Source organism: Balaenoptera borealis (assembly GCF_965194805.1).
Source record: "Balaenoptera borealis genome assembly, chromosome: 16".
NCBI classification, from domain to species: Eukaryota; Metazoa; Chordata; class Mammalia; order Artiodactyla; family Balaenopteridae; genus Balaenoptera; species Balaenoptera borealis.
In genome coordinates this window covers 4,862,848-4,877,337 of record NC_138872.1, presented here as the reverse complement: position 1 = coordinate 4,877,337, position 14,490 = coordinate 4,862,848, and the positions used below count along the sequence as shown (strand labels likewise).

The following is a 14,490-nucleotide window of genomic DNA, read 5'->3' as shown; positions in this document are numbered from 1 at the left end:
TTCGTGGACCTCAGGCGGCTCCTCCATCCTCTGGGCCTTTGCACCTGCAGCTGCTTCTACCTGGAACTCCCCCCGGCACGTAACCTGGCTGCCTCCTTCCCGACCTCTCAGTCTCAGCTCAGAGGCCTTAGAGAGACCTTTCCCGACCACCCCTTGTGCGGTGGGCCTCAGCCCCTTCTAGTGCTCGGGGACGTGTCATTCCCTATTTCCTCTGCGCTCCACTCCTCCCCCTTCATTGGAGAGTAAGCTCCAGGAAGCCCAGGCTGTCTCTCTGTGGCTGCTCCATCCCCAGGGCCTAGCGCAGTACCTGCTCGCAGCAGGTGTATTGGGAAAACGAAGGAAGGAGAGATGGAACTTGTGTCCTGGGATTTGAAAGTTGTCCTTTCCCACACCCGGCCTGCTTGGTCCCAAAATTCGACCGTTAATGTTTACTGTCTTTCTCCTGCCTGTTGTTACTTCCCCCACCCCCAACTCATTCTTTTTTAGGTGCTTCGTAAGGGCCAGGAGCCGCGCTGAGCACTTTTCATGCACTGTTGCCTTACAGCCACTAAAATTCTCATGCCCTTGGCACCCCCTTGCTGAGCGTCTGTGCTGAGGCGTGGCTGAAAAGTTGCAAAGAGATTTGGCACAAAGATGTTCATGCTTGTGTTATTTATAATTGGAAACCGAGCCCCCTCTGCGTTGTCAGGTTAGGCCACAGTCCTCAGTTGCCCGAGGCTGTTTTCCTCTCGCTTCGGCCTTATTTACAGTTGCCCCTGTCTTATAAATTCTCATGAGCTGGGTTTACAGTAAAACACGTCAACAGGAAGCAGATGCTAAACCAAACTGCGTGGGAGTAGTCAGTCTGCATTTTGGAGTGAAAAAGCTCAGTCCAGGCCAAAAAGAAACCAGATACAGACTTTTTTTTTTTTTTTTAAGGGAGCTGCTGCCCAGAATTTAGTTCAGAGCATCATTCTGAGAGGTCAATGTCCTGGAACAGCCACTTGTCAAAGCAGGCGTCCCCAGCGTTTGCAGTTCCAGAAGGACACCCGGGGCCACGGGTGCACACAGGACAGGGAAGGGGAAAGGCATCTTGCTTGAAGCCCCAGCTGGGAAAACAGCTCCAACTTTTTTTGTTCAAAAAACAAAAGATTTCCACAGATTGCTGCTGGATGAGTTTCTTGCCAAACAAGGGGGCATTTGGGAGTTCTAGTTTAGAAAGAAAATATTGGACGATTGAGAACAGACTTTTTTTTTTTTTTTTTTCTATTTTGGATTGCTACATTATAAGCTCTTCTTATTTATTTCTATGATGAACCTAAAGTTGCCTTTTTTTCCGTAATACAGAAAACGATATTATTTTTGGTTGGGGGATTTTGACCCAGAGGACTAGAAGGCACTTGGAAATGCTAATAAATGGCTACAGAAAGGTTTGTGACGGAAAGAAGCAAGAAAGCTGGGTAGTTAGCTGGAGTGCAGGTAATTGGAATGTTGGCTGGTAAGAGTCTCCTCTAATTTAGGCATTTTAACCCACATTCCAACTGTTGTTACACTACTGTGTATTGACAGGACATAGTGCATTACATCACAGTAATCTCAGGGCTGCCTTTCTCCCTCAAAAGAGATATCTTTTGCAGACAGGACATCTGGGGATGCTGGTTGGTAATTTGGGGCAAGCAGTTTTCTGCATGGCAGAAACAAACGGAGAACTAGCAAGACTTGAAGGTGAGAGAGGGAGAGAGAAAGCATTTCCTTCTCTGATGCTCTGGAAGGGGATGGAAGAAAGTACCTGTCTCTATCAAACACCTTCCAGGCATCGTTGTGCACAGGTCTGGAGTTGCACATGTTAATAAACAAGGCCCCAGCCAGCAGAATTCACACTTGTGTGCAGGCCAAACTCTTACTGGTTTAAGCCTGTTATATAAAGTTATATCAACAGCACATACAGGTTCTAATGAACCCCCAGAGGTGACACCAGGCTTAGATGATTTTGGTCGAGCGTTGGCTGATTGATTAGGATTCTATATCCAGGCAATGAATTTGGGGATCAAATTGGTTTTAAATTAATTAACTTCTAAAAATGTTCACCATCTGGTTTGGGTTGTGGGCAAGGCTGGGGCTCCGGAGAGCATAAGGTAACGACTAATTCGTTACTTGGGGGGTTTATCTGCAGCGTATCCTTCTGTGAAATTATCTTCCTTTTTCTTTTTTTCATGCGGAGGGGGGCAGTTGGTGAGTGAACATTTAATTTAACATCCGTACATCTGGCCCTGCTGGTCCTGTATGTTCTGCTTGGCAATTGCACTGCAGGTTGCATGGGCCACCCTGGCTGGTCAGGCAGCAGGAGGGCAGGAGTCTGCAGCCCCAGAGCCTGGCCTGGGGACACATGACATTGTCATCCTCCGTGCCCTGGGGTCCGTTCTCTCTGCATTCAGAGCAGTTTGCCCTCCTAATGAGGTGGTGGGTGCCGGTAATCACCCCACCACCAGTGCCTTCTCCGCTCCAAGAAGGATGGACGTCAGACCAGCCTAGAACATTGGCTGCCAAAAGGGGAATCGTTCCGAGGTCATGAAGAGAACTCAGGCTGATGTTCTGATCACGAGAGCTTCATGTTGTGCTTCTTCTCTGCTACCCAGATCTTGGGTTAGGAGGAGGGAGGTGGGAGAAGGAGAGAAAGCAGACGGGCTCAAACCTGGTGCCCCTTTCCCCCCCACACACACTGGGGATGCTCTGACAAGAAGCTGCTCTCAGGGGTGAGATGTTGCCCCATCTGGTTTAATTCCTTAAGTGTCTGGTATACAGCAGGCGCTCAGTACATGCTGAACATGTGAGGGTTGCCTGTGGGCTCAAAGAGCACTTGATAGGGATGCCTGAACTCATCCATTCCCCCATCCATCCATCCATCCATTCTCACCTTTGAAAACTATCCCTTGGGTATTTCCTACAGACATTCTTAACCCAGAGTCCTAACCTCGACTTCATTTTTACAAACCTCAACCTAAAATCAAAAGTTTCTTCTCACTGTGAATGTGGGCAACAAACCCCTGTAGCTTCAGTGGACCCTTCTGCTTTGTGGCCGATCTCATATTAACAGTGTTGCAGATACTAGAAACACTGTTTACACTCATTGCTACTTTGAAATAGGGAGAATAAAGAATTCCCATTCATAGTATTCCCACCTCAGAGTGTTTTAAGACTTGGGTAACTCTTTTAATAGAATTGGTTTCTGTTTAAATCCCGTGTCTTTTATTTTATGCTTTTACAAATATTTTTCTGAGGAGGGGTCCTGGGGTTTCACCAGACTCACTGGAGTGGTCACGAGGCCCTAGTCTTGCCCACCAGGCTCTGTGCTATGTGCCAGGAGAACTTTACACACATGAAGTTCAGTTTCTTTTTGCCTGTGTGCTCATCGGACAAAAAAGGGCTATTAGATCTTCCCCAAATCAGGACAGCATGTTTGTGATGTCTTTAAGTTAAAGTCTAGGTTAATTGACTACGTGAAATTCACTCTGGGGTGGGCACATCTCAAAGAGAGGGCATCTCCCTTTAGACTGCAGCCTCCTGCCCAGAGGGTGGTCCATGGACCACCTGGGAGCTTGTTAGAAATGCAAAATCCCAGGCCAGACCGCGAACGTGACTGTGCTTTCTAAGATGACTGTGCTTTCTAAGAAGATGCCCAGGTGCCGGCATCTTGAGAACAGTCAGAGTCTGAGAAAGCGCTGCTCCGCCTGATGTTAGTATGACGGGGAGTACCCAGTGCCGCCGGCTCCGGGGTAACAGTGGGTCCACGTGGAGCTTTCGAGAGGGGCCTTCTGAGGGCTGTGCGGCCGCCTGGCAGAGCTCTGGAGGAGCTGCCCCCCTAGTTCATTCACCAACATTTACTGGCCCAGCCCATGTGCCAGCCCCTGGGCCAGGTGTGGGGACACGGAGGGGCACAGGGCCTCCCCCCGCCACGGGTGCTATTGGGAGAAGGCGGTCAGCCAGTAAACAAACAGTGCAGCCCAGAGTGTGCCGAGTGCTGGGACCCGTGCAGAGTGGGGATGGGAGGGAACATCTGAGCCGGGAACTGAGGGAGGGGGGACCTGCCCGTGCATAGCAGGGGCAGGAAGGGACCCTGCCGGGTCCATGAGGAGGATGTCAGGAGGACCACACTCCAGAAGACTCCCCAGGAGTTCCTTCTGTCCAGACCTGAGAAAAGATGTCTCGAGTGGAGGGAAGAGCATGTGCAAAGGTCCTGAGGCAATCAGACCAGTGCGGGTCAGGGCAGGGAGGGCCCTAGGCAGGGACAGATCCCACAGGCTCTCAGAGCTCGCCCTCCCGGGGCCCCAGACTCACCAGGGCGCTCTGCAGCGGGCGCTGATAGCCGGTGGGCCGGTAGTGCCGCCGCTCGGCCCGGTCGGTGTGGATGTCCCCCAGGTAGAGCTCCTCCACCAGCCGGGGCGCGGCCCGGGGCTCGGGCTGCAGGCGGCGCTGCACGCGGACCAGGCTGAGCTCGTGCATGGTGAAGCCCAGGGCGGCCGCGCAGTCCCGCTCAGCCCCGGCGCCCAGCAGCTCGTACAGGGCCCCCGGCAGCCAGGCCCGGGCGGCGGGCAGGCGGCGCGCGCAGGCCCGGCCGGCCGGGCTCTGGTCCAGGCGCCCGGCCACGTCGAGCAGGGCGCGGCGGCTGTGGAAGACGACGCCCACCTTGTGCAGGTAGTAGTCGGCCTCGGTGGCGCCCCGGGTGACCCAGGAGGCGCGGCGCAGGCGCACCTTGCCCTTGATGAGCAGTGAGTGGGCGGGCTCCCGGCACGAGGGGTCCCTGTAGTAGAAGTGGTAGGCGCGGAAGAGGCGGTTGGGGTAGAAGGTGTAGGAGCGGGTGAGGAACTCGGGTCCCGGGCGCACCTCGCAGCTGCGGGGCAGAGGGGGGTTGGGCAGAGCAGTGAGTCCCCCAGCCTTGCCCCGGGATCCCCCTCCTACAGCCTCTGTTTCAGGCCTCAGCTCAGGGCTGGGAGCCTGCAGCCTCAGTTTCCCCGACTGATCTCAGCCCCACTTTGGGGGCTGGGGGCCTTCCACACTTGCCTTGTGGCCTCAGCAGAAGCTTTCCTTCCATGCCATCCCAAATGCCTTTTTCAGCGGACATCCCCCCTCCTGGCCCGGCTCCCAGTGGGTCCCATGGATCCCCCTTGGCCCAAGAAACACTCAGGCTTTGCAGCCAGAGGACCCGGGTTCAAATCCCATTTCCGTCCCTCCTGAGGAATGTGAGCCTGGATAACGCCTGGCTCCTTCCCCTGGGACTCGGAGGCCCAGGATCCACAGTCAGGGTTTCCGGGAAGCAGCCCGCACAGTGGTGGCACCTGGGAGGAGCTTAAGAAACGGGGGCTCCTTCGCACCATTTGGGGGGCCCTGTGCTCTGAGCTCCCGGGGGCAGGGTCCTGCCTGTTCTCTCCCCGTTGGATTCCTGGCACCTGGTCCAGGGCCTGGCACACACTGGACCCCCTAACCCTGGTCCTCGCTGAGTGAATCGTGAATGATGGGTGCTTACATTGTCTCCCCCCTGGCGAAGCTGACGGGCCCCCTGCCACCACATTTCACCCACATCTGTGACAGGCTTGTTGATCTAAACCGGCGAACTTCTCCAGTGAAGGGTCGGATAATAAGTATTTCTGTCTTTGTGGCAGTTACTCAAGATCGTGGTTCTGGAGCTAAAGTAGCCAGAGACAGTATGTACCTGGTGGGTGTGGTTGTGTGCCAATAAAACTTTATTTGCAAAGCCAGGCGTCAGGCTGGCCCTGACCCCCCAGGCGCTATTCTGCTGGTGATGAAACCATGACTCCTAGACCCCCAGTCACACCCTGGGCTGGGGGGCAGGAAGCCTCTGGGACTCTCCTATCGGGGCTCCGCTGGGGTGGATGGTTGACAAGCTCCCGGGGAAGAAGAGCAGGCAGGCGCCCCCTGCACAATGTTACGCTAACCAGGGAAATGTTTCATACCAGCGCTGCTGGAGCAGGAGAAATATGTTCTCGCTCACCCTTTTCTTTCAGTCTTTCTGGTTATATTAAGGAGACAGTCTCGGTTGGAGTTCATGTGTCTTTAACACCAATCTCCCTTTTCTTCCAAAGTGAACAGACTCAGGGCCTTAGGCAGGCAGCGAATCAGGTGAAAATTTAATGATGTTGTTTTGCTTTCATTGACTTTCTTTTTATGGTTACCTCCTATTTATGGCAAGTGGCTCAGCTCCCCATAGCCATAGTGATGTTACACTTCCTTTAAAAATAATCATAGTGCTGTAAATATGTACAGTATGCCAATTATCCCCCAATAAAGCTGTAAAAATGCATGAATATATTTACACCAACAAAAGCAAGTTGGTTTAAAGAAAAATCGTAAGGAAATACCAGTACAGGCAGTAGTTAAAAATGGAGAGAGGTGACTCACATGCCCGAGGGCGGGAAGGTTTGCCCAAAGGAATGCAGCAGGTCACACCAGACAGCTCGGTGGTTCCCAGACTCTGGGTCATTCCCTGCACTACTCCCAGAAAACAGCAAAGCCTGTCTGAAGGGTACAATGGGGGACTTTCTAGGAAGAAAATATTAGAAGTTTCTAGAACTATCTGGAATGCTGTTGTCTTGGGGCAGGAACAGCCTGCAGCCAGTCCCCATCCTCCCCATGTCTCAGTTCTGTCTCAGAGTGACCCCGGCCAGTGGTGCATGAACCCCACCTGGCCTGTGGAGTCGAGGAGGGGGCAGAGCCTGGGAATGCATCCAGAGCATCTTTGCAGAACTCAAGTCCCCTTCCTCCCCCAGTGCGCTAGCAGATGTTTGGCAGTTGGATTTCTCCCTGACCTCGGGAGGTGCGTGGAGGACATGGAAAGTCCAGTTCCTGACCCCAGAATGGGACTGGCCCAAGGGGCCGGCCGGGGAGGAGGGGATGTACTGGGTGTGGAGGAGGACACTGCCTTCCTTCTCCCTGACCCTGGGAGGGAGGACCCAGCTGACTGCCCCGCAGATGAGGGCGAGCACAACGCCTATCGCCCCAGAGCAGCGCTGGGGCCTCTGAAAGGTCAGGTGAGCCTGTCAGGTTAGAAGGAGAATTCGATGGGCAGGCAGGACCCCTGGGCCCTCTCTGGCCTACTCCTTCCGGCCTCAGGACCTTTGCACCAGCTGCTGCCTCTGCCTGGCTCTGCCCCTGGCTCCCCGGATGGCTGACTCCTTCCTCCTTTCAGATCTCGACTGAATGTCACCACCTCCGAGAAGCCTTCTGTGACCGCCCTCGAAAGAGCCCTCCCAGGCCACTCACTCTCACATCCTCCATTTTATGTCTGTCACCATCTCAAGTTTATGTCACTTATTTCTGTGTTTAGGGCTTGTCTCCACCGCAGCTCCCCCTGCACCCAGCTCAGAGTAGCTCCTCCGTAAGTGTTTGCACAGCAGGTGCTCAACGTGTGGAACAAGTGCATTTCATCCACTTGCTGTCTGTGGCTGGGGCAGGATGCCCGACACAGTCCCGACCCGCCAGGCTCACTCCGGGGAGGGCGACAAGCAAGCACGTGCTTGGCAGGCCTCTGGACAGTTGGACGAATTGTGCCCATTTCACAGATATGGGACACTGAGGCTCAGGGTGGGTGAAGCCTCCAAGCCCGGGGGCCTGTGGTCAGCGTGACCTCAGCAGGGTCTTACCCAGTGGAGATCCAGGGCCCGTCCAGGCGTGGGGGCAGCAGTGCGGTGACGGGCGCTCTGTTGGGCAGGAGCTGCTGGCAGTGTGGTCCCCAGCGCAGGCGGCTACCCCCTGCCATCCCGGCTGCCTCTGCAGAGTGGGCTGCAAAGCAGACGGATCCGGGTCAGCGATCCCAGCACACCCTGGTTCTTCACCTGCCCGGCAGCAACGGGCTCCCCAGATCGGGGCGCCTCGAGTCAGCCTCGGGACTCATCTGCCTTCTGCGCGCCTGCCTGCCGTGGCCGAGTGCCGCCGGGCCCTGCACCCGGGACGGGAGGCAGCCTGGACTCAGAGGAGCCGGACGGTGGGACTTGCACCCCCTCCCAGCAGGAGCCCAGGCTCTGCTTGACCTCTGCCCCTGGAGCAGCCAGACCTGCACCCGCCGCTCGTGGCCACTCCCTTCATGGTCCCCCCGTGGTGCCAGGCCCGGGTGTCGTCCATGCCCACAGAGTGGGACCTGGCCGGCGCCAGCTCACCATGGTGCTCGCTCGGGAGGCGTGTGGTGGGGTCAGGCAGAGGCGTGAGGCCAGCAGCGGGGCCGGGGAGGGCTCGGAGGCCTCGGGGAGGAGGCTGTGAGCGGTGGGGCAGGCCCGGGGTCCCCGCCCCCACCAGCTGGGCTCGTCTCGTGGAGACAAGCCAGGCCTGGCCGTGGCATCTTCACTTCTAGGAGCGGCTCAGAGGTGAGACCACCAGGGCCTTCAGCTGCTAAAGAGCAGCGGTTCCCCTAGAAACTGTCATCCGCGCTCAGCGAGTCGGGCTTGACGCAGCCCAGATGGCGGGACGTATGGGAAGCTCGGTGAACACGAGCAGCATCCAAATGTTACGGCAACAGGCTGCGCCCAGGGGCGGCCGCCTCGACCCGCCGGCCCCGCTCCTGCAACAGGCCTTCCCAGGGCGCTTCTTCCCACCACGCTTGTGGCTGACGTGGGTCGGGGGGCGCGGGGGCCTGGCGGAGATGGCGGGCAGCTGGAGAGGCCGGCTGGGCTGGTCCAGGAGGCCCAGGAGGGCGTGTGGGCTGAGTGAGGAGTGAACGAATGATGCCCCCTGCCGCCCACCCCCAGCACACAGTCACGTGGTCCTGTCCGGGTCAGGAAGGGCAGTTCAGCCAGGGAGGCTGGGGTCCCCGCCCTGCCCCTGCGAAGCCGTCTGACTGGGCCCGTGGCCCCCAAACTCTCTGCCCCCGTTGGCCTCTTACAGTGGATTCCTCACTTTCCTGGAGGTCTGGGGTCTCACCGGGAGACTCTCGGGGTCCCCAGGGACCAGCTGAGAAAACTGGAGTGACACCGATGGGGACCACGATGCGGCATCAGTGGCTCCTGTTCACTCAGGACTGGCTCCGTGCATTTTTATTATATTATCTGAGATTTGTATACGTTAGCTCACCGTTGCAATGACCCCAGGAGATGGTGTTAGCATCCGCTGCCTCTGATGGGTAGAGCCACGGGCTGGGCGAGCCGGGCTTAGCTGGCCTGGGGCCCAGGCTGCCCCCGGTGACAGAGCCGGGCTTCGAGCCAGGCCATCGGCTCTGGCCTGACGGCTTAGCCATGGCTCCTTTTGCACTGCAGGCAGGGGAAGGGGCTGAATGAAGGAATGAGTACAAATCCTGTGTAGCACTGGGTCCCTGTATATTCCTGCTGTATCCTACACCTGATTTATAGGCTTTAAATAGCTAAATAAGAGAGATGAAAATAAACAACCAATGTACCAGGGCTGTGGTGTCCCCACGGACAGCGGGCACTTGGGCTGCCCCAGGGGCTCTCAGGGCCATTCTGCAGTGAGACCACGCCAAGCGGAGGCTTGAAAGAGTGGTTCTGTGTTAACTCGGGCACATCTAACCTTTTGGGGACCAGAACCAGGATGTTGGGGTGGACAAGTGGGCATCCACATTGGGCCAAACGCCCAGCGTGGCCCCGTCGGGAATCCTGAGCTGGGACATACATGCATCCGCGCCCACGGCTCCCGCCTTCTTGTGCTCCTGAGATCAACTTCACCCGGACCCTCTGGGTCCCCTGGGTCCAATTCTGCGGGTTAATTTGAACATCACTGGTTGTCAGTGAAGCTTGACAATGAAAGTGTTGATTTGGGGCATGGATGGGAGCAAAGGAAAGAAAAAGGTCAAAAGGGGGTGTGTGTTATTTGCCTGGTAGGAAAATCAAGCTTATGTCTCAGAGCAAAACCGTGAACAGGCCCCGAATATGACATTGGCGCTGTTTCCACAAAGCTTGGTTTCTTCTTCTTTTTTTTTTTTATAAATTTACTTATTCATTTATTTAGTTTTGGCTGCGTTTGGTCTTCATTGCTGCATGCAGGCTTTTTCTAGTTGTAGCGAGCGGGGGCTACTCTTCGTTGTGGTGCGCGGGCTTCTCATTGCGGTGGCTTCTCCTGTTGCGGAGCACGGGCTCTAGGCGCGCAGCCTTCAGTAGTTGTGGCATGCGGGCTCAGTAGTTGTGGCTCGCAGGATCTAGAGTGCAGGCTCAGTAGTTGTGGCGCACGGGCTTAGTTGCTCCGCGGCATGTGGGATCTTCCCAGACCAGGGCTCGAACCCGTGTCCCCTGCATTGGTAGGTGGATTCTTAACCACTGCACCACCAGGGAAGTCCCAAAGCTTGGTTTCTTGAGGAAATGTTTTCTGTTCAAAAGGAAACGAGCCTTTCCCCCAGGTACTCCCTCTGAAGGCACCTCGAAGAGATGTCGCCTTCACGACGTTATATTTTGACACGAATCCTGAGATAGTATGTTCCCGCTAAGTGTGTTTTAGTTTGTTTTGCTTTTCTGCGAGAAATTGGGATTTAATTAAGTCAGGAGACAAAGAGATACGGTGAAATCTCACCATATTCAGAACACGTACATGCAAAACACAAAACACAACTGGAGCCCTTCTTTGTAAAAACCCGAGCGGAGCGTGCCACTGCCTCTCGGCTGCAGCTTCAACTTCAAGGTCGCAAAAATGAAGCCAACCGATTAGAAATGAACACATGAAATGTTTCCAGTCCCAGCTTTGGAGGTAGCTTATAGATTTTCTTTCCTTTCTCTCCCTCTTTTCTCCCCTAGAAAAGTCTGAGCTCAGGGAGCCACAGCTGAAAGCAGATGATGCCGTGGGCCGGCTTGCACAACTTTTCCTGGGGACCTGATAGACTGAGTTAAATGCGTGGGCCAAATTGATTTTTATCAACCATGGATTTCTAATTAACAGTGGTGTCCACTTACCGCCATCCATTATTTACTGTTTACCCACTAATTAAAAATTATGCTGCTTTGGCACTCATAAGAGCAGGACATTTGAAATTAGATCGCATCGTTCAAATTACCTGCAGAATTAAATCCAGAGCGTCGAATTGCTCAGACCAGGCTACTGGGGTTTAAAATATGATCTGCTCCAGCCTGTTGTATGATCATGAGTCAGAATGCCAGGACCAGGCTACATGGCAAACGTCGTGTGGAACCTGCCTGGGGTCTTAGGGGGGAGGGAGACCTTGGCGTCTGTCTTGAGCGGAGGTTGTCTCACCCAGGAATCCCAGGGAAGGCAGCCTGTCAGTGCACTGATGGAGTGCTTCCAGGTGCCGGCCATACCTATGGACCAGCAGGTGTCATCTGCACAACTGCCCATGGTCCAGGTTCAGTCAGTGCCCCCATTTTGCAGATGAAGAAACTGAGGTTCAGAGGGTGGAGAGACTTGGCCACCCTACCCCAGGCAGATGCTTCTTATCCAATTAACAAATAAAATATGGTAAAATACACCTAACATAAAAGTCACCATTTTAACCATTTTAAAGCATACAGTTAAAATTCGGTGGCATCTAAGATGTTCTCCAGGCTATGCAAACATCAGCTCTGTCTAGTTCCAGAATTTTTCATCACCCCAAAAGGAAACTCCATACCCATTAGCAGTCACTCTCTACGGCTCTCTCCTCTCAAACCCTAGAAGCCAGTAATCTGCTTTCTGTCTCTGTGGATTTGCCTATCCTGGATATTTTGTATAAGTGGAATAAAAAATATCTGCCCTTTTCTTATCTACTTCCCTTTTCTTATCTACTTTTCTTATCTACTGTTCACAACACTTCTATTAGATGGACGTGATTATCTTCATTTTCCAGATGAAAAATGGAGCCTTGGGAGAAGATTTACACCCAGGTCCACCATCCGTGTTTTCTTCAAAGAACATGAAAAGCGTAGGTCTGAATCAATGGCAGGGGGGTGGGAGGGGTGGAGAAAGGACATGGGGTTTGTAGCCAGAGCAGATGGAGAAATAATCAGGTCTTCAGATACCTTTCTTTTAGGGGCAAAAAGCAAAAGAAAAGCACTGTTTTTTGTTCCCCCCCCCCCATCCTAATTGGCTTGTTCTGAGGTTCTGGGAGGTGTGCCAGGTGATTTTAGGTGCAGTGGTGAGCATTTCTTATTCCAGTGGTTATGCATCGATTTTAGAAGGTGTTAAAAAGCAGCTGCAGTTACCGTAGCAAAATTGTGCTTTCACAGCCCACATTGCCAAGGACAAGACTGAGTTTTAAAAGGGGCCTGGTCTGAACTGGATTTTAAAAAATTAAGTAATACTTTAAGTAAACAATATTTAATAAGTAACTATTTAATAAGTAAACGTGGTCAATAGCCTGAGGGGGGTGCACAGAACGAAGAGGGAGAGACGGAGGTTAACTCCTCACTTCCCCTCATGGCTGTGCGTTCTGGAGCCACCACCACAAAGGACAGCAAACTGGGGGACCGAAAACAGCAGGACATTATTCTCTCACAGTCTGGAGACCAGAAGTCTGAAATCAAGAGGTGGGCAGGGCCACGTTCTGTTCTGAGACTCTGGGGGAGGGTCCTTCCTGCCTCTTCCAGGTTCTGGGGGTTCCAAGTATCCTTGGCTTATAGCTGCATCCCTTCAATCTCTGCCTCTGTCGTCACAGGGCCGTCTTTCTTCTCTGTGTGTCTGCAGCTCTGTATCCAAACCTCCCTCTCTTTCTCTTATAAAGATACCAGTCACTGGATTCAGGTCCACCCTGATCCAATATGACTGCATCTACATCTGTTAAAGACCTTATTTCCAAATACGGTCACATTCACAGGTACCAGGGGTTAGGATTTGAACATATCTTTTTGGGGACGCAATTCAATTCACAACCGGTACCAAGGGCCACCCAGGTCTCCCAGAACCCTAACCTTTGTCCATCGACTCCTCTCCCACATGAACCTTGCATGGCTGTCACATGCCTTTGTAAAGCGGCACATGATGGCCGGAGTTCCTGTTCTCTCGGAGAGGCTGGCATTAATCAAGTAGTCCCACTATGGATTATAATTTCAAAGAATCGTAAGTGTCTCAAAGGAAATTTACACAATGGCCAAAAACTTCCTAACACACTTGGAGTAACATTCCACGCTTTTCCTTATGATCTCCAGGGCCCTTCAACATCGGCTGTCTTCCTGTCTTTCCAGGGCCATACATCAGATCCCCCCATAATTCTCAATTGTGTGTTCCTAGGGATGAATAGCAAACTCTTTCCTGCCTCAGGGCCGTTGCAATGCTGTTCCTCGGCCAGAGCACCTCTCCCTCTGCTTTGAGCTGGGTGCTTCCCACTCACTGGGGTCTCAGCATAATCGGCGTTTCCTGGCAGGCTGACATCAAACATTCCCTTCTGCTATTTTCCCCTTCCCATCTCACCTGTGCAGCACTCATCACCTCTCTCAATTACCTACCTGCTTGCTGTTTTTTATTTACTTTTATTTTTTGACTTTTCAAGTTGATATCATTTCAGACCTACAGAAATTTTGCCAAAGCAGTAGAAAGAGCTCTAGTATACCTGGTTTCCCCAAAGGTTAACATCTTGCAAAGATATATAGTACAATGATCAAAACCAGGAAATTAACACCGATCCCATGTTAGAATTAGTCTACAAATCCTATGCAGATTTCACCAGTTGTCCCAGTAACATCTCCTTTCTGGTCCAGGATCCAATCCAGGATCACACATCACACTTAGTTGTCACGTCTCTTTAGCATCCTTCAATCAGAGATGCTTCTTTGGTTTATGTCTTTCACAAACTTGACACTTTTGAAGAGTACTGGCCAATTATTTTGAAGTGTGTTCTTCGGTTTGGGGGTTTCCGATGTTTATTCATGATTAAATTCAGCTTGGGCAGTTTTGGCAGGAACCCCAAGGAAGCAATGTTGTGCCCCTCTCAGTCATTGCTTCAGGAGGTACTGAGATGTCAATTTGTCCCAACGCTGGTGATGTTAACTTCGACCACTTGCTTAAGGAGGTGTCTGCCAGGTTTCTCCACTGCTAAATTACTCCTTTCCTCTTTGTAATTAATAATTATCTTATGCAGATATACTTAGAGCTCATGCAAATATCTTGTTTTCCATTATACTCCCCCCACTAATTTTAGCATCTATTGACGAACATTGACGATTCTTACTTACAACAGTTATTACTGTGGTGTTTTCCAAATGGTCATTTTCTAGTTCCATCATTCTTTCTGGATTTATTTATTTTTTATTGTTTTATCTATAACTTTCTGGATTTATTGACTGGAATTTTGCTGTAAGGAAGCACTGTCCCTTCTCCCTGTTTATCTCTTTATTCAATTATTATTTGTCTTAGTATGAACTCAGGGATATTTATTTTATAGCTTACAATCCATTGCTGTCATTATTTACTTTGTGGCTCAAATTGTCCCTGATTTGGCCATTGGGAGCTCCATCGACTTAGCTCCTGGGTCCTTTTTACATGCACTTGTCATTTTGTTTTTTGTTTTTTTTGGAGCATGTCCTCATTTTCTGGCACTAGAAGATCTTCCAAGCTCATTTTGTACTTTTCCTGACCCAG

At 52.5% G+C, this 14,490-nt stretch overlaps 1 protein-coding gene across 11 annotated transcripts in view; it reads right to left on the bottom strand.

The window, feature by feature from the left end:
* Window positions 1-14,490, bottom strand: part of APCDD1L (APC down-regulated 1 like) — a 67,601-nt gene that overhangs the window by 13,671 nt on the left and 39,440 nt on the right. For 6 of the 11 annotated variants that reach the window (XR_014235969.1, XR_014235970.1, XM_082361635.1 and 3 more), the window contains 3 exons: window positions 9,055-9,230; window positions 7,635-7,773; window positions 4,315-4,867 (listed from right to left, as the gene is read on the bottom strand). Coding sequence is in view for 9 of the 11 variants with exons in the window: in XM_082361635.1 (XP_082217761.1) it covers window positions 4,315-4,867; window positions 7,635-7,773; window positions 9,055-9,230 (868 nt within the window). In the remaining 2 variants the exon portion in view is untranslated. Of the gene's footprint in view, window positions 1-4,314; window positions 4,868-7,634; window positions 7,774-9,054; window positions 9,250-14,490 lie in introns of all 11 variants that reach the window. The other 5 variants (XM_082361638.1, XM_082361641.1, XM_082361642.1 and 2 more) reach the window with 3 other exon arrangements.